This window comes from Bufo bufo, chromosome 1 (assembly GCF_905171765.1).
Source record: "Bufo bufo chromosome 1, aBufBuf1.1, whole genome shotgun sequence".
Lineage (NCBI taxonomy): Eukaryota > Metazoa > Chordata > Amphibia > Anura > Bufonidae > Bufo > Bufo bufo.
In genome coordinates, this window is record NC_053389.1 from 440,014,316 (window position 1) to 440,036,024 (window position 21,709).

Below are 21,709 nucleotides of genomic sequence, written 5' to 3' on the forward strand. Positions count from 1 at the left end.
CAATCCCTGATTTCTGCCTTATGTACACCAAACCTCTTTAGCCATATGTGACAGATGAACAGACATCACATTGACCTAACAAAGCTGGATAAAGCCATGGTGCTACTGCGAGTGCCGCGTGCCTTCTCAAACAGGGTCCTGGGTATTGGACCCCCACCAATCAGATACTGATGACCTATCCAGTGGATAGGTCATCAGTAAAAATCTGTTGGAAAAAACCCTTTAAAAGCAAATCTCCAGTGTAATAAAGCCATATACTCAACCGAGTTTTCATGAACTGCCACCGTCTTTTGATGACTCTTACATACGGTGGGCAGACACTGGTGAATAATGTCAGCCTTTGCACGTCAGCTCCATGTGAAGAATTTTTTAAGGATTGTTATGGGCAGCTTTCAAAGTACACACTGTTATCTCTATATTTGAATATGGAGATAACAGTGTCTAAAGGTCCCTTTTACACTGCTCAATTGGGCAGACGATTGTTGGGAAGGATGAGTTCTTCCCGGCACGCACCTGCTTGTCAGTGAAGGAGACCACTGCTATTACATGCAGCAATTCTTCTTCCATAGTATGGAGAGAAGCGATGTCTAATGCTGTCGCTCGTCCCCATACAAATCATTGTTTTGCCGGCAGCTGAGTGCTGTTTAGACAGCAAGATCTACTGCAGTCAAACTTTGATTTAGGTGACACCATGAAAGATGAAATTACCAGCGGCATCTTTGCACAGGCAGATTATCACTAACGAGCATACGAAAGCTTGTTAACGATGTTCAGGAACGCACTGAACGCAATGTTATCAGGGGTCAGCTGAGATCACTCTGTCACGCACTTTAGCTCAGTTGCAGACCAGCCCTGAAGCATCAAGATGACAGCTGGCACTGACAATTTGTATTACAGGTCCAGAGCTATTTTGAGCAAGCCATGGACCTGAAATGCTTCTGTCCCTGCGATTAGAACGTTTTTCCTGGATCTGTCCCTGCTGACAAGAATTTTCTCCCAGAGATCTGTCTCTTAGAGCTGTAACTGTGTATAACAGCTTCAAGGCAACTGCACATAGAGCTGTTCTTCACAAGCAAGTGGCGCAGATACGAGGTGGCGCCTCTGTGCGCTCCTGCAATCCCAGCCATCAGAGAGGACAGCTCTTGTTCCTGTAATAAGCAGCACAGCCTCCACAGCTGGATTGCAGCAGTGGCAAGAACACCTAGAAACACGCATTTTATAATGGTCTGAAAAATGTATTCAAACAAGCAGAGGAGGCAATATGAACAATGAATATACATTAGTAAGTAGATTATATTAAACTTTATGTACTTGATAAATCGCATTTTCTCAAGTGAGACAACCCCCTGCTTTTCTAGATGTCACATGTGGGGAAGCAGTAGTTTAAGGTCATCACAAGTTTCATCACCATCATCTAGTGCTTACTTTAAACTAGACACAGCTGCACAGGAACTTATACCCATCCTCCAACTGTATAGTGCACTTCTTCCTTTGAAATATATTTAGAATTCTTTAAGCTTCCCCAATATATACCATAGATATTCCAAACTAGGACTATTTTCCATTATCTTGTAATAAACAAGGTTCTTGCCATTCTTAATGAAAATTCCACTTTTCAACACAATTTTACATTTCACAGTACCTAAATATGATGGGGTTGTGTCATTTCAGTAAATAACATTTTTTTATGTAGACAAGTTAATACAAGCCGTAAGCATGAAAACGAGCAGTATATGATGTGATGGAAAAAATTATCAAGCCAGCAAATGAGATAATATGGATAATAACAACATATTAGTAAATGGCTTGTATTAATCTTTCTCTACATGATAAATGCCATTTGCTGAAGTAAGACATCCCCTTTAAGCAAGTTTGCTAATACTTTGCATTCTTGACTTGCACCAGTCCATAGTATTTATAAGTTGCTGAAAAAGGTCACAAATTGAGCAGCATTTGTCAAATTGGCACACATGGTATGATAAATATGGTGCAACTCCACAAGCACACTGGGATGATTTACTAATCAAAACACACCCATATTCTGAAGTAATTTGTGCCAAAATTATGGCATACATGCTTTGCACTTCATTTATTCAAGTCTTTTAGGCACTTATTTCAACTTGGAGGCATGACTTAGCTTTAAAGGGTGTGTCCTACTGTAGAAAATGTGGCTTAAAATGTAACAATGTGCACCAAAAAAAAAAATCAAACATTTTAGTTTACAATTCTGGGAAGAAATATGCCAACTAATAGATGGAGAAACCTTAGACTAGACTGTTTAAAGGTACAGCAGATTTATCCTCCACTATCAGCCACTGCGTTAAATCTGCACATTTTAGACTGTCTAGTCTACAGCTCGTCATACCCATTAGATATGTTTGGGCTGAACGCGCAGATTTCTGCAGGCTTAAGAAATTAATATGCATGGTGGCCTCCCGACTCTCCAGATGATATCAAAGGACATAAGTGTCAGGCGCGTTGGATTTCAACTGCCTGATCCTTTTATTCACAGGAAGATACCTCTGCCAGCACCTCTTTCCTCCTCTCTCCATTCAGTACTCATACATGCTTGGCCGAGGAGTGTTGGAAGTTTGGCGATTCTGGGGTCATGGTAACTTTTGAGTAGCTCTGGAACCTCATTCAGTTTATTGGTTGAACTGCTACACACTGATCTTTTCTAATGGTCGAGATCACCATGTACATGGCCGCCATTAGGGCAGTACTGCAGTCAGGGGTGCCTGGCATCCTCATTAGTAATCACTCCGAACAAAAGAATTTCCCATTCTTAAAAAGCTATTTTTTTCACAGATATTATATTAAACTGTATATTACTGAAATGAAGAGGAAAAATATGTGCCATTTACTAATCACCTGTAACAAACTGTAGGTAGAGACAGGCAAGGACGGTGAGCCCTAAGGCCAGAACCCAGCACGCTTTCCCTGCCTACTTGCAGTACAAGTAGAAAAAGAGGTTTCTGATCAGGCGCAAAATCACAGGCTCCAATACGTCTCTTATAGGTGAATCTTCTTTAATTACATAAAAAGTAAAGATGTGTAGAACACCGCGTTTCGGGGCTCAAATTGTCCTCTTCATCAGGTTAACAGTAGTCACAATAACTAATAGTAGATACAGGTATATATAGAGGAAAAAAACTGCCAAAAAAAACGGGTTACCTGAGAGCTGCCCACAGATGGAGGGGCTAGCCCCAGGGAAAATGTCACAAATAAGAATACAGCTTTTCAACTAATAAAACTCAGTATATGTATTGTTAATTGTTGCTGGTGGTGCATAGGTGGAATAATACAGATAATAAATAGGCGATTGTGTGCTATATATTGGTGAACTAAGATCGATAAACTAAATCACATGACCGGCTACAGTGCGGTCATGTGATTGCGGCAGGCTGGCTACCAAGTTCAGCGCTCGGCGCATGCGCTCTGTTCCCCTATGTTTCCTCTCTGGGCGGCTGGTCATGTGATCGCAAGACTCGCGATCACATGGCCAGTTTCTATGACTACAGAGACGCTGCTCTGTAGTTTGAACGGAGCCCAGTGTCCCTGGAACAGACGTACTGAGCACTATATGGTAATGTGGACAGGAATGGCAGTGGATATAAGGGGGTACATATGTTAGGTGGATGGATATAAATCTAAATCTAAATATAGATATACTTATACAGAATAAGAAATAAAATGGTGAATACATATGCGCATTGAAGCTAAAAGGGCTCATAAACATGGAGCACTATGTGTACCTATAGAGTACAAATAATTAAATATGAGAGCATATAAACATATAGATACTAGGGGTGCACCGAAATGAAAATTCTGGTCCGAAACCGAAAATTCAGGATGCCCTTGACCGAAAACCGAAACCGAAACCGAAACTGCCTTTTTGCCCAAATACTTTTAAAATACTTTTTTTTAAATGATTTTATTAATAATTCTTTTTCATGAATGAAATTCATCTGTGGGGTGGCGCTGTTATGGAGAGGGGGGATCTGTGGGTTGGCGCTGTTATGGAGAGGGGATCTGTGGTGGCGCTATGGAGAGGGGGATCTGTGGGTGGCGCTGTTATGGAGAGGGGGATCTGTGGGTGGCGCTGTTATGGAGAGGGGGATCTGTGGGTGGCGCTGTTATGGGGGGGGGGATCTGTGGGTGGCGCTGTTATGGAGAGGGGGATCTGTGGGTGGCGCTGTTATGGAGAGGGGATCTGTGGGTGGCGCTGTTATGGAGAGGGGGATCTGTGGGTGGCGCTGTTATGGAGAGGGGGATCTGTGGGTGGCGCTGTTATGGAGAGGGGGATCTGTGGGTGGCGCTGTTATGGAGAGGCGGATCTGTGGGTGGCGCTGTTATGGAGAGGGGGATCTGTGGGTGGCGCTGTTATGGAAAGGGGATATGTGCACTGTTATGGGCATAACAGTGCACAGATCCCTTTCCCCATAACAGTGCACAGATCCCTTTCACCATAACAGTGCACAGATCCCTTTCCCCATAACAGTGCACAGATCCCTTTCCCCTTAACAGTGCACAGATCCCCCCTCCCCATAGCAGTGCCATAGACCGATCCCCCTACCCATAACAGCCCCGGCCCTGCTGCTCACAGCATCACTCACTGCATCTTTATTTTACCTTACAATCGTCACGCTCCAGTAAGAACTCTGCAGGCAGAGCGGGAGGGCGGCGTAACGTCACTTACTCACGTGATGCACGGCATCTCCGCCCACTTTATGAATGAAGGAGGCGGAGCAGGGCGCGACACGTGAGTAAGTGACGTTACGCCGCCCTCCGCTCTGCCTGCAGAGTTGTTAGTTCTGGAGCCCACGATTGTAAGGTAAAATAAAGATGCAGTGACAAAGTAAACCGCCCGCCCGGCGCCCCGCCCGCAGATGGTGGGTGACAATTCCCACACCCCATATTTTCGGCCAATATGTACAATATCGGCGAAGTGGATTAGGTGCAATTTTCGGCCGATATTTTCGGCTGCCGAATTTCGTGCAACCCCTAATAGATACATATACTGATGTACACATATCCATAAAAAAGTGAAAACGGCATATACATAAAATATATGATATAATAACAATAATGATAATACATAATATAATGATATAATAATAATAGTAATAATAAGACATAATAATGATTATTATTAGTAATGAATGGTGTCATAATAGATATGAAAAATAAATAATTAAATTATTAATTAATGTGCCCTCACTAATACTGAATAAAATGATAAGTAAAAATAATTGGTTGATAATAATTTATCTAAAAACCATGGGGGGGAATATGATCAAATTTATATAATATGTATAAAAATGCATAAAATTATATATATACAATGCTAGTCCAGGACATTCTATAAGTTGATCTCAAAAGCTTTGTTAAGGCCGTATGGATGCAAACTATTCAACTTGAAGATCCAGTACATTTCCCTACGTCAAATGTGCTGGGTGTCTTTATGTAGGTGACTTGGAATTTGTTCAATTGGGGTCACCTTAAATCGGGCTGAACTACCCTCATGATGTTCCGCAGCTTGTCTGGATACACTGTGTTTCCCAAGTATTTTTTTCTTAATATTTGATCTATGTGTATTCAGTCTGTTCCGCAGTGTTTGATCGTGCGCCCCACATACTGTAGATGGCACGGACACTCTAAGAGATATATGACGTGGCTGGTTTCACAGTTTAGGCTGCTCAAAATGGGGAATGACTCCCCACTCACTCGGCTGTAAAAAAATAGATGTTTGGCATATACTGGAGCAGCATAGACATCTTGTGTGTCCGCACTTGAAGCTGCCTTTGGGACAGTGGTATCGTGATTCTCAATATGGTATGAAACAGGATTCAGTTTACTGGGGTGCAAAGAATGTTTTTGAGGGTACGCGCTCTTTTGTACGGGAGTTTTGGGAGTCTGGATGATTTGATTTAGGATATAGGTCTCTTTTTAGAATGTGCCAATGTTTTTCTAAAACCGCTTTTATCGACAAATGATTTTGGGTTATAAGTAGTGATAAAATTGCAACAGTATTTCCCATTATTAATCTCTTTCTTCTTTTTAGACACTGGGATCAAACATTCATCTTGGGGGAGTTCTGTGGCCTTTTCTCTTGCGCCAGAATTAATATTGGGGGATAACCTTTTGGGTGAACCTGGAGGCCAGAGTATCGCACTGTTGGTAGAAGTCGTTTGAATTAACTGAAGGGGATGTTCGTCTTCCATTTCCTATAATGTGTGCTCTTGAAGTCTAGATAGCTATTGCTATCGACCTTTTTAAAATATGGTGCGTGTATTTTATTTTGCTATCCTGAATAAGATTTTCCAAATCGAGAAACTCTGTTTATTTATTGTCAGATGTACCAGTGAAAGTGATTCCCCAGTCGTCTGGGGAATCACTTTCACTGGTACAATCTGACAATAAAAAAATTGGATTTTATAAGTTGAAAGCTGTATTCTTATTTGTGACATTTTACCTGGGGCTAGAGCCCACCCATCTGTGGGCAGCTCTCAGGTAACCTTTTTTTTGGCGGTTTTTTTTCCTCTATATATACCTGTATCTACTATTAGTTATTGTGACTACTGTTAACCTGATGAAGGGGACACTTTGAGCCCCGAAACGCGTTGTTCTACACATCTTTAACTTTTTAGTAATTAAAGAAGATTCACCTATAAGAGACGTATTGGAGCCTGTGATTTTGTGCCTGATCAGAAACCTCTTTTGCTACAAGCATCCTTGGGGGGATTGGGGCCTCCGATCCCAAAGATACCTCTTCGGAGCGGCTGCATTCACGGATCCGAAAGTCATTATATACCTACATACCTACAATAGAGTTGTGTCTATTATTGTACAACCTAAAAAGGTGAGCACCTCTACTTGCTAAACAATAAGTTTGTACTGAACATACTACCCTATTGTGCGCCCCCCCACACCTTTTCTTTTGTCTCTACGTTCCCCTCCTGACCGAGGGAACTCTAGATTCGCCCGTGGTTACCAAGACTACTTGCAGTACAAGCCCTAGATAGCAAGACCACAACTGGTCAAACTGTTCCTACGGTAAATAAATTGAGAGATGGAAAAAGATACAAAAAAAAACTACCAGAGTCATATGTAAATGGATCAGAAGCAGACAGGCTACGCAGTGCTAAACAAGAGACAGAGAGTGGTCAGAGTTAAAAGCCAGGGTCAGAAACACAAGCAATCCAAATAAGTACAGAACCAGAACCAAGAACACAGACAGTGAGTTCAAAGACTATCAATGGTGTATGGCCAGGAGGGGATTTAAACTGAGTGCCGAGACCCTGGATCATAACCTGATAGTCCATGGACTCGACACTCCATAGGACAGGATACAAACTGCACAGTAACAAGTAGCTCGGCTGCCATTCATCCTGCTGCTAATATCCCCCCGCGCACACACGCATTGCGCTCTGTTTGCTAGGGGACGGCGACCCCAGCAGCGAGTTCTCTCCCGGCGTGTGGGTGCCGGAGCTGAGAGCCGTTGTCAGGTAATTATGTTATCATCATTCACCATAAATAACGTGTTCACTATATTGCAGGGGTTATTATGATTACAGGGATACTGTAAAATACTGTGCTGTGCTATATCATACTACGTATGTTATAAAAACTGTAATAGCTTTTGCTCCCGTTATAATTTATAGTAACAAAACCTTTGCAGAACAATATAAATTTACCTATAAAAAGGTAAAAAAGGATTATATCTTACCGTTTGGATAATGAAACAACACTGTGCCAATCAGTCGTACATACTTGTTAAATCTGAGCTCAAGGTACTGTGAAAAATAATGAATAAATGAGGTATATATTACATTGGATATATTGAATTTGTACAAATTGTGTCCTGATTTAGATTTTACAGGCAAGTAATATACTATATATATATAATATATATATATATATAGACACCAGCTGTGATTATAAATAAGTATATAGCATGGCTGTAGTCACACAAATGTTAATAGTAGCTGTGTTCATTTTTTATAGTTACCAGTTTAATAGTTTATAGTTACCAGAAGGAAAATATTAACCAGACTCTTCAGGAACTTCTGCAATCTTTAACCATCGGGGTACACTTTACCATCTACTTAGGATTCATTAATAATCAATATATTTCCAGAGATAACATTACAAGGAAATCTTACATCCACTTGTTACTTAGAAGTCAGCATGTTAGGGGAGATTAAGGGTGTGTTCACACTAGTGTTAGGGACACCGTTATGGCTTTCCGTTATAACGGAAAATAACGGAATCCATAAGACGGAAGGACGGATCCGTTCTTCTGCCCATAGACTTGTATTATGACGGAATGCAAAACGGAAGCCTTTAAAAGGCATTCAGTTTGCTTTCCGTCCTAATAGAAGTCTATAGGAATCAAAACGGATCAGTCTGGGTCCCGTTATGCAAGACGGAAAACAAAGACCAGTCAACAGGACTTTGATTCAGTCTTGCATAACGGGACCCAGACGGATCCATTATGCTTTCCCATAGACTTCTATTAGGACGGAAAGCAAACGGAATGCCTTTCGTTTTGCATTCTGTCTGGGCATTCCGTTATAACATGATTATTACAGAAAGCCATAATGGAATCCCTAACGCTAGTGTGAACCCACCCTATCAAACTGGTGTAAAGTAGAACTGGCTTAGTTGCCCTTAGCACCCAAATTAGAATCCATGTTTTATTTTTCACAGCTCCTTTGGAAAATGAAAGGTGGAATCTGATTGGTTGCTATGGGCAACTAAGCCAGTTCTATTTTACACCAGTTTGATAAATCTCCCTGGTTAATTCCCGAGCAGTAATAGCATTTACTGTATATGTTATCAGTATGCCTATTAACCACCTCAGCCCCCCTAGCTTAAACACCCTTAATGACCAGGCCACTTTTTACACTTCTGACCTACACTACTTTCACCGTTTATTGCTCGGTCATGCAACTTACCACCCAAATGAATTTTGCCTCCTTTTCTTCTCACTAATAGAGCTTTCATTTGGTGGTATTTCATTGCTGCTGACATTTTTACTTTTTTTGTTATTAATCGAAATTTAACAATTTTTTTGCAAAAAAATGACATTTTTCACATTCAGTTGTAAAATTTTGCAAAAAAAACAACAGCCATATATACATTTTTCTCTAAATGTATTGTTCTACATGTCTTTGATAAAAAAAAAAATGTTTGGGTAAAAAAAAAAAAATGGTTTGGGTAAAAGTTATAGCGTTTACAAACTATGGTACAAAAATGTGAATTTCCGCTTTTTGAAGCAGCTCTGACTTTCTGAGCACCTGTCATGTTTCCTGGGGTTCTACAATGCCCAAACAGTACAAACACTCCACAAATGACCCCATTTCGGAAAGTAGACACCCTAAGGTATTCGCTGATGGGCATAGTGAGTTCATAGAACTTTTTATTTTTTGTCACAAGTTAGCGGAACATTATGATTTTTTTTTTCCCTTACAAAGTCTCATATTCCACTAACTTGTGACAAAAAATAAAAAATTCTAGGAACTCGCCATGCCCCTCAAGGAATACCTTGGGGTGTCTTCTTTCGAAAATGGGGTCAATTGTGGGGTAGTTATACTGCCCTGGCAATTTAGGGGCCCTAATGTGTGGGAAGTATTTTGAAATCAAAATATGTAAAAAATGACCTGTGAAATCCTAAAGGTGCTCTTTGGAATGTGGGCCCCTTTGCCCACCTAGGCTGCAAAAAAGTGTCACACATGTGGTATCGCCGTACTCAGGAGAAGTTGGGCAATGTGTTTTGGGGTGTCATTTTACATATACCCATGCTGGGTGAAAGAAATATCTCGGCAAAAGACAACTTTTCCAGGGAGTCTATATGGGGTGATCACCCCCCTGTCATTGATCACCCCCCTGTAAGGCTCCATTCAGATGTCCGTATGTGTTTTGCGGATCCGATCCATGTATCCGTGGATCCGTAAAAAACATACGGACGTCTGAATGGAGCCTTACAGGGGGGTGAGCAATGACAGGCGGGTGATCAATGACAGGGGGGTGATCAGGGAGTCTATATGGGGTGATCACCCCCCTGTCATTGATCACCTGTCATGCCCCACTCTGACAATGTGCGGAGGTAGGCCAGGATAGCAGCACGAGTTTAGTATTTGTTTTGGTGCCGTGCTGGATCCGCCTCTCATCAAGTGCACTGGGTGGAGTCATTAGTTTAAATGGCCTCCAGCTAAGTGCTCTGAGCGGATTATACTGATCATTTTGGTCTGGGAAGTTTGGAGAGAAGGTTGGCTGTCAGTTCCTGCTCTCAGAAGATAAGTGTCATTTCTTGTTTGGTTGTTTGTGTCATCTATCCCATCCAGGTTCTGTGCGAGCAGGCTGCTCCTATCTCCCCACTTCACCATCTCAAGGAGTTCAGGGTTTTGTCAGTCCAGGCTGCCTGTGGGCTGAGCAGTGCAGGGAAAGAGGTCAGGGATAAAACTAGGAGGTGACCCTTCCCCTGTCTCTCATCCAGAGCCTGGTTGGTGTGTTATCTTTGATACTGAGTGCACGTCCGTCGTGACATTATAATCCGCCCTACTGTGACTGCCATTGCTCAGCGTTTATGTGATGGCGTCAATTGATGCACTGGTTGACCGCAAGCAGGGTTTGTCCCTGGAGGTTGCGGATCTGCGTAGTTCGGTCACACAGTGTCAGAGGGTGCTGGCTTCAGGTACAGGTCAAATTGTTGTGGAGCCTAAAGTCGCTCTTCCTGAGAAATTTGCAGGGGGTACTGATGATTTTTTCAGTTTCAAAGAGTCATGTAATTTGTACTTTCGATTGTGCCCTTTTTCATCAGGTAATGAGGATCAGAGGGTGGGTATCATCATGTCTTTGCTTAAAGGGGACGCGCAATCCTGGGCTTTTTCTCTGCCGCCCGGTTCTCTGGCCCTCCGATCGGTGGAGGAATTTTTTAAAGCCCTGGGATTGATTTACGATGACCCAGATCGAGTTTCGATGGCAGAATCAAAATTATGTAACTTACTACAGGGTAAACATACCGCTGAGGTTTACTGCACAGAGTTTAGGAGGTGGGCTACTGAGTCGGGGTGGAACGACCCCGCGTTACGTTTTGTCAGGGGTTATCTGAAAGGTTGAAAGATGCTCTGGCTTTTCATGAATACCCAGATACTTTGGAGAACGCAATGTCTTTGGCTATACGTTTGGATAGACGTATCAGAGAGAGGTGTAAGGGCCCCTCCGTGCAGGGGATTCCTCCTGCGTGTGGTTTTGTTTCATCAGCTGCCCAGGGTGATATTGCTTGTTACTCTGGGGTAGGGGAGGAACCCATGCAGTTAGGTCAGATATCTTGCCATTCGGATAGTAGAGACTTTCGAAAATTGCACAATCTATGTTTCTATTGTGGGAAGAGGGGTCATTTTGTTTTTTCTTGTCCGTATGTTGAACCACAGGGGAAAGAGATAAAGAAAAAAGAGAAAAAAAAAAAAAACTCAATTAAGGTATGGTGGCTCACTCTGTAGACAGCTGTGGAAGTGGGTGCTGCTAAGTCTGCTATGACTCACCCAGTCATAAAGGGGATTTAAGGTATATGTAAGTAGAAAGACTGAGCACTCGCCAGCTGGACCAAGTGAAGACCAAGAACAAATATATGTAATGTAAGAATAATTTATTAGTGGAAAATTAATAAATAGCCCTGAACTTATAGCAATAAAATATAAAATACAATGCTAATATAAAATGATGTAGTACCCAAATAGCGAATTAGAATGTAATAATAACACCTGCATAAATACAATAATATAACATAGACAATGCTAAAAAGAGATAAAAAAGGGCAAATATGGTAATATAAATGATATAAAAGACAATATAAAATGTAGAAGTGGTTTATATATTCGATATGTATTCAGTATATATTCGATGAACCACTACACAGTCCAGTGAAGAAATATGCCAGGTATAATGTCGGATGATAAAAGCGGATAAATGTCCCTGTATTTAAAGAGATAGATTCGCTTGTATAGGAACAAATCAACGTACAGTCTAGTAATAGGAATGCACCTGTTATATGCCGTCTGTTGTGAGTATAACCGTGGCGTCCCACGAGGCTCACTGAATCAGATTAGGCAATACCTGGGTCTAGTCGCTTGCTCAAGGTGGTCATGTAGCTCTCAGCATGAGAGATCTCTTGGTAGCTTTTCACCGATCTTGCAAGCCTGGACCTAGTTGGTAATTATCAAGGCGTCTTACTTTGTTCGTATTTGCGCGGTGTCACTGTTCCGGCAAAGTTAGGATCCAATTGTCGGGATGTTGGGGTCTCATAAATGTTCATCAGCTGATGTCCAAAGTGTACAGAAACCAAACGCGTTTCGGGGTCCTTTCCTGGCCCCTTCCTCAGTGGTGGTCTGTAAGAGGGGTTTAATCCTCCTTTTATACCCAACATCCCTTAAAGTAAGGTGGAGCGAAAATATGGTAGTGGATCTGGTCATACATAAATCCTGGCATGGATCAGTCCAGATAATTGTTCTTTTTATACAGAAAAGTGTTGTTTTTGCCATCATTCTAAGTAATCATGTTGTCTGGCATAACTCAACTATAGTCATCACATTGTCTGGCATATTTCGATTTTCAACTCTAATTTCAGCAAATCATGTTGTCTAGCATTTCTCAAGTTTATTATACAATATTTTCATGTGCGTTAGCAATGCGGTTTCTTGCTTTACAAAACGCAGATGCGGTTTTTCCCAGTGCATATGCGTTTTGTTGTCCTTTATATATAGGAGTATAAATTATATTATTTTTCGTTTGTTTTACATCATAACATACTATTTGACTAAAAATAAGAATAAAAAATAAAAAATAAAAAGAATATACAATTATAATATACATTTTTATAAAAGATATAAGATATAAAATTTAAAATATAAAATATGTGTTAAAATATGTATATCATTATCTATGAACTATACATATGTGAAGGCACAGACATACATTTTAAATATAATATCACAAACATTTTATTATATTATAAGAAAAAATTTATATATAAAATATGACAATATTTAAGAAGTATTTGAAAAGATTAATACGGACTATCTTAAAACGGTGTTGAAAGCTGTATTTCATGATCCCTATTTATAGCCAATTTGTAACTTGATTGTAGAGTCACCGGAGAGGAGAGTGAAAGAATGGTGGCCGCCCACCAGAGGCGGACCAGAGTGGGTATTGATTCCACCTCTGGGCCACATCGGGAGGGGGGCCACCACCCCCACGGGAATGTGTTATAGAAAGCCGAACAGTTCAGATTCGGCATTCAAGCCCATGGGTATAATTGAGTCGAAATTATATATAAACCGTGTCTCGACGCGGGACATGTGTTTAATGTTGTCCCCTCCTCTCCAATGAGGTCTAACTTTTTCAATACCAGCAAAAGAAAGACAGCTTGGGTCTTGGTCGTGGTGCAATTTAAAATGTCTCGACACTGTATGCTTGTCTGATCCACCCCTAATTTTGTAAAAGTGTTCAGAAATTCTTTCTTTTAAAGTTCTTTTTGTGCGTCCTATGTACTGTTTGTTACACGGGCACTGAAGAATATAAATTACATTTTTACTATTACATGTTAAGAAGTCTTGTATTTCATGTTTAAAACCATTGGAGGTGGATATGACATTTGTTGTTTTTTTATTAAAACGTGTCTTTTTACAGTTTGGACAAGTGTTACATCTAAAAAAACCTTTTAAATGGAGCCATCCCTGTAATGAAGGGTCCGAAATAGGGATGCTAGATTTTACCGTAGGGGCAATTTTTAAACCCAAGTTTGGAGCTTTTGTGTAGATTATAGTTGGTTTACTTGGTAATAATGCTCCAATTGTCTTGTCTTTCTGAATAAAGTGCCAGTGTTTATTTAGAATTTTTTCAATTTTTTTATATTGTGTGTTGAAAGGGAGAACTATGTTTGTGCGTTCTAATCCTGGCATTTTTTCTTTTTCTGTCAGATTATCTTTAGGGGTTTTGTCAAAGAACGTCTGTCTGTCCAATCTTTTGATTTTGTTTAATGATTCTTCAATACATTTTATTGGGTATTTTTTATCTACAAACTGTGATTTTAAAATCTCTGCTTCTTGTTCAAAGGTTTCATTATGAGTACAGTTCCTTTTTAGACGTCTAAATTGACTACTAGGGATGTTGAGTAGCCACCTAGGTAAATGACAGCTAGAATACAGAATAAAACTGTTTCTGGCTGTCGGTTTTTGGTATGTGGAACACAGTAATCTGTTCTGTTCGACTTTAATGTTGAGATCCAAAAATTCTAGATGCGTCTTACTAATATTGTAGGAGAAGCGAAGATTCAGTTCATTTGTATTAATTTGGTCCAAAAAGGAATTCAATGTGGTTTCACTTCCCCTCCAAATAAAAATCACGTCATCGATATAGCGATACCATAGCACCAGGTCCGACCCCAGCTTCTGGTCTATATTTAATGTTTCCCACTCAGCCATAAATAAGTTGGCATAGCTGGGGGCGAACCTGGTGCCCATCGCTGTTCCGGTGATTTGTAGGTAGTAGTCCGTATCAAAGAAAAAATAATTGTGTTTTAAAATTAATTCTACTCCCTCCGCTATAAACTCAATTTGTTCATTATGGAACATTTTACTATTTTTAAGTTGATTTTTCATTGCTAATACCCCTTGTGCATGGTCAATTGATGTATATAGTGTCTGTACATCTAGGGTACCTAGGATCCATTGAGGGTCATATTTTAATTTTTCAATAATATTTACAATTTGTGTTGTATCCTTGATGTAAGACCTAGTATTTTTCACAACCGGTTGAAGTAGGTTGTCTATATACTGAGAGAGGTTTGCCGTTAAGGAGCCAATGCCCAGTATTGAAATGAACACATTCAGAAAAAATGTAGAACAGGAATTAAGGTCACTAAAAATAAAAAATATGAGACCTAACCTTTCCAATTTGGAAGTCCAAGCAATAAAAAATCTACAATCGATGGAAAATATCACAATACGCCCCGCCGATAAAGGCGGGGCTATTGTAATTATGAACACTGAAGCATATACTAATGAATGTAGGAGACAGTTAACGGATACGAAGACCTACATCAAATTAAATGCAGACCCCATAGATGATTTTAAAAATATTTTAAAAAATTACTGTAATAAAGGCACAGACAATAAAATCCTATCAGATCACGAAACTAAATTCATTTTAGACACACAATGTAGACTCCCAGTTTTTTATTGCTTACCTAAAGTGCACAAAAACCCAATTAACCCACCGGGCCGCCCTATTATTTCGGGCATTGGCTCCTTAACGGCAAACCTCTCTCAGTATATAGACAACCTACTTCAACCGGTTGTGAAAAATACTAGGTCTTACATCAAGGATACAACACAAATTGTAAATATTATTGAAAAATTAAAATATGACCCTCAATGGATCCTAGGTACCCTAGATGTACAGACACTATATACATCAATTGACCATGCACAAGGGGTATTAGCAATGAAAAATCAACTTAAAAATAGTAAAATGTTCCATAATGAACAAATTGAGTTTATAGCGGAGGGAGTAGAATTAATTTTAAAACACAATTATTTTTTCTTTGATACGGACTACTACCTACAAATCACCGGAACAGCGATGGGCACCAGGTTCGCCCCCAGCTATGCCAACTTATTTATGGCTGAGTGGGAAACATTAAATATAGACCAGAAGCTGGGGTCGGACCTGGTGCTATGGTATCGCTATATCGATGACGTGATTTTTATTTGGAGGGGAAGTGAAACCACATTGAATTCCTTTTTGGACCAAATTAATACAAATGAACTGAATCTTCGCTTCTCCTCCAATATTAGTAAGACGCATCTAGAATTTTTGGATCTCAACATTAAAGTCGAACAGAACAGATTACTGTGTTCCACATACCAAAAACCGACAGCCAGAAACAGTTTTATTCTGTATTCTAGCTGTCATTTACCTAGGTGGCTACTCAACATCCCTAGTAGTCAATTTAGACGTCTAAAAAGGAACTGTACTCATAATGAAACCTTTGAACAAGAAGCAGAGATTTTAAAATCACAGTTTGTAGATAAAAAATACCCAATAAAATGTATTGAAGAATCATTAAACAAAATCAAAAGATTGGACAGACAGACGTTCTTTGACAAAACCCCTAAAGATAATCTGACAGAAAAAGAAAAAATGCCAGGATTAGAACGCACAAACATAGTTCTCCCTTTCAACACACAATATAAAAAAATTGAAAAAATTCTAAATAAACACTGGCACTTTATTCAGAAAGACAAAACAATTGGAGCATTATTACCAAGTAAACCAACTATAATCTACACAAAAGCTCCAAACTTGGGTTTAAAAATTGCCCCTACGGTAAAATCTAGCATCCCTATTTCGGACCCTTCATTACAGGGATGGCTCCATTTAAAAGGTTTTTTTAGATGTAACACTTGTCCAAACTGTAAAAAGACACGTTTTAATAAAAAAACAACAAATGTCATATCCACCTCCAATGGTTTTAAACATGAAATACAAGACTTCTTAACATGTAATAGTAAAAATGTAATTTATATTCTTCAGTGCCCGTGTAACAAACAGTACATAGGACGCACAAAAAGAACTTTAAAAGAAAGAATTTCTGAACACTTTTACAAAATTAGGGGTGGATCAGACAAGCATACAGTGTCGAGACATTTTAAATTGCACCACGACCAAGACCCAAGCTGTCTTTCTTTTGCTGGTATTGAAAAAGTTAGACCTCATTGGAGAGGAGGGGACAACATTAAACACATGTCCCGCGTCGAGACACGGTTTATATATAATTTCGACTCAATTATACCCATGGGCTTGAATGCCGAATCTGAACTGTTCGGCTTTCTATAACACATTCCCGTGGGGGTGGTGGCCCCCCTCCCGATGTGGCCCAGAGGTGGAATCAATACCCACTCTGGTCCGCCTCTGGTGGGCGGCCACCATTCTTTCACTCTCCTCTCCGGTGACTCTACAATCAAGTTACAAATTGGCTATAAATAGGGATCATGAAATACAGCTTTCAACACCGTTTTAAGATAGTCCGTATTAATCTTTTCAAATACTTCTTAAATATTGTCATATTTTATATATAAATTTTTTCTTATAATATAATAAAATGTTTGTGATATTATATTTAAAATGTATGTCTGTGCCTTCACATATGTATAGTTCATAGATAATGATATACATATTTTAACACATATTTTATATTTTAAATTTTATATCTTATATCTTTTATAAAAATGTATATTATAATTGTATATTCTTTTTATTTTTTATTTTTTATTCTTATTTTTAGTCAAATAGTATGTTATGATGTAAAACAAACGAAAAATAATATAATTTATACTCCTATATATAAAGGACAACAAAACGCATATGCACTGGGAAAAACCGCATCTGCGTTTTGTAAAGCAAGAAACCGCATTGCTAACGCACATGAAAATATTGTATAATAAACTTGAGAAATGCTAGACAACATGATTTGCTGAAATTAGAGTTGAAAATCGAAATATGCCAGACAATGTGATGACTATAGTTGAGTTATGCCAGACAACATGATTACTTAGAATGATGGCAAAAACAACACTTTTCTGTATAAAAAGAACAATTATCTGGACTGATCCATGCCAGGATTTATGTATGACCAGATCCACTACCATATTTTCGCTCCACCTTACTTTAAGGGATGTTGGGTATAAAAGGAGGATTAAACCCCTCTTACAGACCACCACTGAGGAAGGGGCCAGGAAAGGACCCCGAAACGCGTTTGGTTTCTGTACACTTTGGACATCAGCTGATGAACATTTATGAGACCCCAACATCCCGACAATTGGATCCTAACTTTGCCGGAACAGTGACACCGCGCAAATACGAACAAAGTAAGACGCCTTGATAATTACCAACTAGGTCCAGGCTTGCAAGATCGGTGAAAAGCTACCAAGAGATCTCTCATGCTGAGAGCTACATGACCACCTTGAGCAAGCGACTAGACCCAGGTATTGCCTAATCTGATTCAGTGAGCCTCGTGGGACGCCACGGTTATACTCACAACAGACGGCATATAACAGGTGCATTCCTATTACTAGACTGTACGTTGATTTGTTCCTATACAAGCGAATCTATCTCTTTAAATACAGGGACATTTATCCGCTTTTATCATCGGACATTATACCTGGCATATTTCTTCACTGGACTGTGTAGTGGTTCATCGAATATATACTGAATACATATCGAATATATAAACCACTTCTACATTTTATATTGTCTTTTATATCATTTATATTACCATATTTGCCCTTTTTTATCTCTTTTTAGCATTGTCTATGTTATATTATTGTATTTATGCAGGTGTTATTATTACATTCTAATTCGCTATTTGGGTACTACATCATTTTATATTAGCATTGTATTTTATATTTTATTGCTATAAGTTCAGGGCTATTTATTAATTTTCCACTAATAAATTATTCTTACATTACATATATTTGTTCTTGGTCTTCACTTGGTCCAGCTGGCGAGTGCTCAGTCTTTCTACTTACATATACCAAAAAAAAAAACTCCCCTCACACTTGGTAGTATGAATGGTGTGGTGGAGCAGACTGGTATGCAAGTTCCCTGCAGTTCTCGTTTTCTCCTTTCAGCTATGGTGGCGCTAGAGTCTAGAACTGTGTTTGTTGATGTTTTTCTTGATTGTGGTGCTGGGGTAAATTTAATTGACTTTCTGTTTCTTCAGGGTCTGGGACTAAGTACTTGCACGTTAGAGAACGAGATTCGTGTTTTTGCTATTGATTCTTCCCCCCTTTCTCAAGGGAGCCTTACTCACGTTGTTCATGGTATTCATTTAAGGGTGGGTGAGGCACATGCTGAGATTATTTCCTGTTTCGTCATGAAGGATTTGCCAGCTCCAATAGTTTTGGGGTTGCCATGGTTGTCTAGACATAACCCAATTATAGACTGGCAAGCGAGACAAATCATTGGTTGGAGCAAGTTTTGTTCGGATAATTGTCTTGTCACATCTATTTCTGAAGTGTCCGTTACGGCCTTGCCTCAGTATCTCTCTGATTTTTCGGATGTCTTTTCGGAGGGTGGGGCTCAGGAATTGCCCCCTCATCGTGACTATGATTGTCCAGTGAATCTCATTCCGGGGGCTAAGTTGCCTAAGTCTCGGCTCTACAACCTCTCTCAACCCGAGAGAGAGGTCATGCGAAAGTATGTCGCCGAGAGTTTGGCAAAGGGTCATATTAGACCATCTAAGTCTCCAGTGGCTGTAGGTTTGTTCTTCGTGAAGAAGAAAGATGGATCACTGAGACCGTGTTTGGATTTCCAGGAGCTGAACCGTATTACAGTCCGGGATCCATATCCCCTGCCTTTGATCTCTGATCTTTTTGATCAGATTGTTGGAGCCAAGGTGTTCTCCAAGTTGGATTTGAGATGAGCATACAATCTGATCAGGATCAAGGAGGGGGATGAGTGGAAAACGGCCTTCAATACACACGAGGGTCATTTTGAGAACCTGGTAATGCCTTTTGGGTTGACAAATGCGCCAGCGGTATTTCAGCGATTCGTCAATGATATTTTTCATCACTTGGTGGGGAGGTTCGTAGTAGTCTACCTAGATTTTAATTTATTCTCCTGATCTGAAGACCCATCAGGATCATGTGAGACAGATTTTGACGATCCTTCGGGAGAATAAGTTATATGCCAAATTGGAGAAATGTTTGTTTGCGGTGCAAGAGCTTCCATTCTTGGGATACATGCTTTCTGATTCCGGTTTTCGTATGGACCCCGAAAAGGTCCGGGCGGTTCTGGAGTGGGACCGACCGGAGAATCAGAAAGCTTTGATGCGGTTTTTGGGGTTTACGAATTATTATAGAAAATGTATTTAGAATTATTCCACGCTAGTCAAACCTCTTACTGATATGACCAAGAAGGGCGTTGATGTCTCTGTCTGGTCGGATGAAGCATTGCAGGCCTTTTCGGCTATTAAGGAGCGTTTTGCGTCTGCTCCCATTCTGGTGCAGCCGGATGTATCTCAGCCATTCGTGGTCGAGGTTGATGCATCAGAGGTGGGGGTTGGGGCAGTGCTTTCGCAGGGTCCTTCTCCTGGCAAGTGGGTCCCGTGTGCCTTCTTCTCCAGGAAGCTCTCGGTCGCCGAGAGGAATTATGATGTTGGAGATAGGGAGTTGTTGGCTATCAAGTTGGCCTTTGAAGAATGGCGTCACTGGTTAGAGGGGGCTTCTCACCCCGTTACTGTGTATACAGACCATAAGAATTTGGCTTACCTGCAATCTGCCAAGCGTCTGAACCCTAGACAGGCCAGATGGTCATTGTTTTTTACCAGGTTCAATTTCGTGGTTACCTTTCGCCCAGGGGTCAAGAACATCAAGGCAGATGCCTTGTCTCGCAGCTTCCCTGGGGGAGGTGATTCAGAAGATCCAGCGCCGATTTTGGCGGATGGAGTGGTGGTCTCCGCTCTGTACCCTGAATTAGAGATGGAGGTATTGGGAGCTCAGGAGGGGGCTCCTGGTTCGTGTCCCCCAGGGAGGTTGTTTGTTCCTGAGGGCCTACGATACAAGGTGTTCAAGGAACATCACGATACTGTTCTCGCTGGACACCCTGGTGGTAAGTCCACCTGTGATCTGGTGTCCCGGAGGTTCTGGTGGCCAGGGTTGCGTAAGAGTATTGAGAATTACGTGACAGCTTGTGAAACCTGCGCTCGTTCAAAGGTTGCTCATACTCGACCGCCTGGTTCACTTCTTCCATTGTCTATTCCATCTCGTCCTTGGACGCATTTGTCCATGGACTTTATTACGGACCTGCCGAGTTCCTCCGGGAGAACAGTGATTTTGGTGGTAGTTGACCGTTTCAGTAAAATGGCTCACTTTATACCACTAACAAGTCTGCCTAACGCTAAGACTCTTGCGCAGATTTTTGTGGACAATATTGTGAAATTGCACGGTATTCCTTAAGATGTGGTCTCTGATAGGGGCACGCAGTTTGTCTCCAGGTTTTGGAGGTCGTTCTGCTCTCGACTTGGCATTCAACTTTCTTTCTCGTCGGCTTTTCATCCACAGTCGAATGGTCAGACGGAGCGTACCAATCAAAACCTGGAGACCTACTTGAGGTGCTTTGTGGCTGAGAATCAGGAGGACTGGTCCTCATTCTTGTCCTTAGAGGATGGGTGAGAGGTATAAACGAATGGCTGACAGGAGACGTGTGACTGGTCCGGACCTGTGTGTGGGTGATCTGGTGTGGTTGTCCACTAAGAATATCAAGTTGAGAGTGCCATCTTGGAAACTGGGTCCAAGATTTGTTGGTCCATATAAAATTTCTGCGGTGATCAATCCTGTGACGTTTCGACTGGATCTGCCGCAGACTTGGAGGATCCATGATGTCTTCCACAAGTCTTTACTAAAAAAATATGTTAAACCGGTGGTACCATCGCCTCCTCCTCCTGTTCTAGTCGAGGGAAACTTGGAGTTCGAGATCTCCAGGATTCTCGACTCGAGAGTTCTGCGGGGTTCCCTCCAGTACCTGGTGCACTGGAGGGGATACGCAGGGCCGGATTAACGTAGGGGCTGATGGAGCTGCAGCTCCAGGCCCCTACCATAAAACAGGCCCATATGCCAGCCAAAAGGCCGTCGGGAGGGTTAAT

At 40.8% G+C, this 21,709-nt stretch overlaps 1 protein-coding gene across 1 annotated transcript in view; it reads right to left on the bottom strand.

Annotated features, from left to right (window-relative positions):
• The window catches only part of LOC120978841 (sodium-coupled monocarboxylate transporter 1-like), a 98,622-nt gene that overhangs the window by 66,020 nt on the left and 10,893 nt on the right, over positions 1 to 21,709 (bottom strand). The window contains 2 exon segments of the mRNA XM_040407218.1: positions 7,730 to 7,744; positions 7,746 to 7,796. Coding sequence (XP_040263152.1) covers positions 7,730 to 7,744; positions 7,746 to 7,796 — 66 coding nt within the window.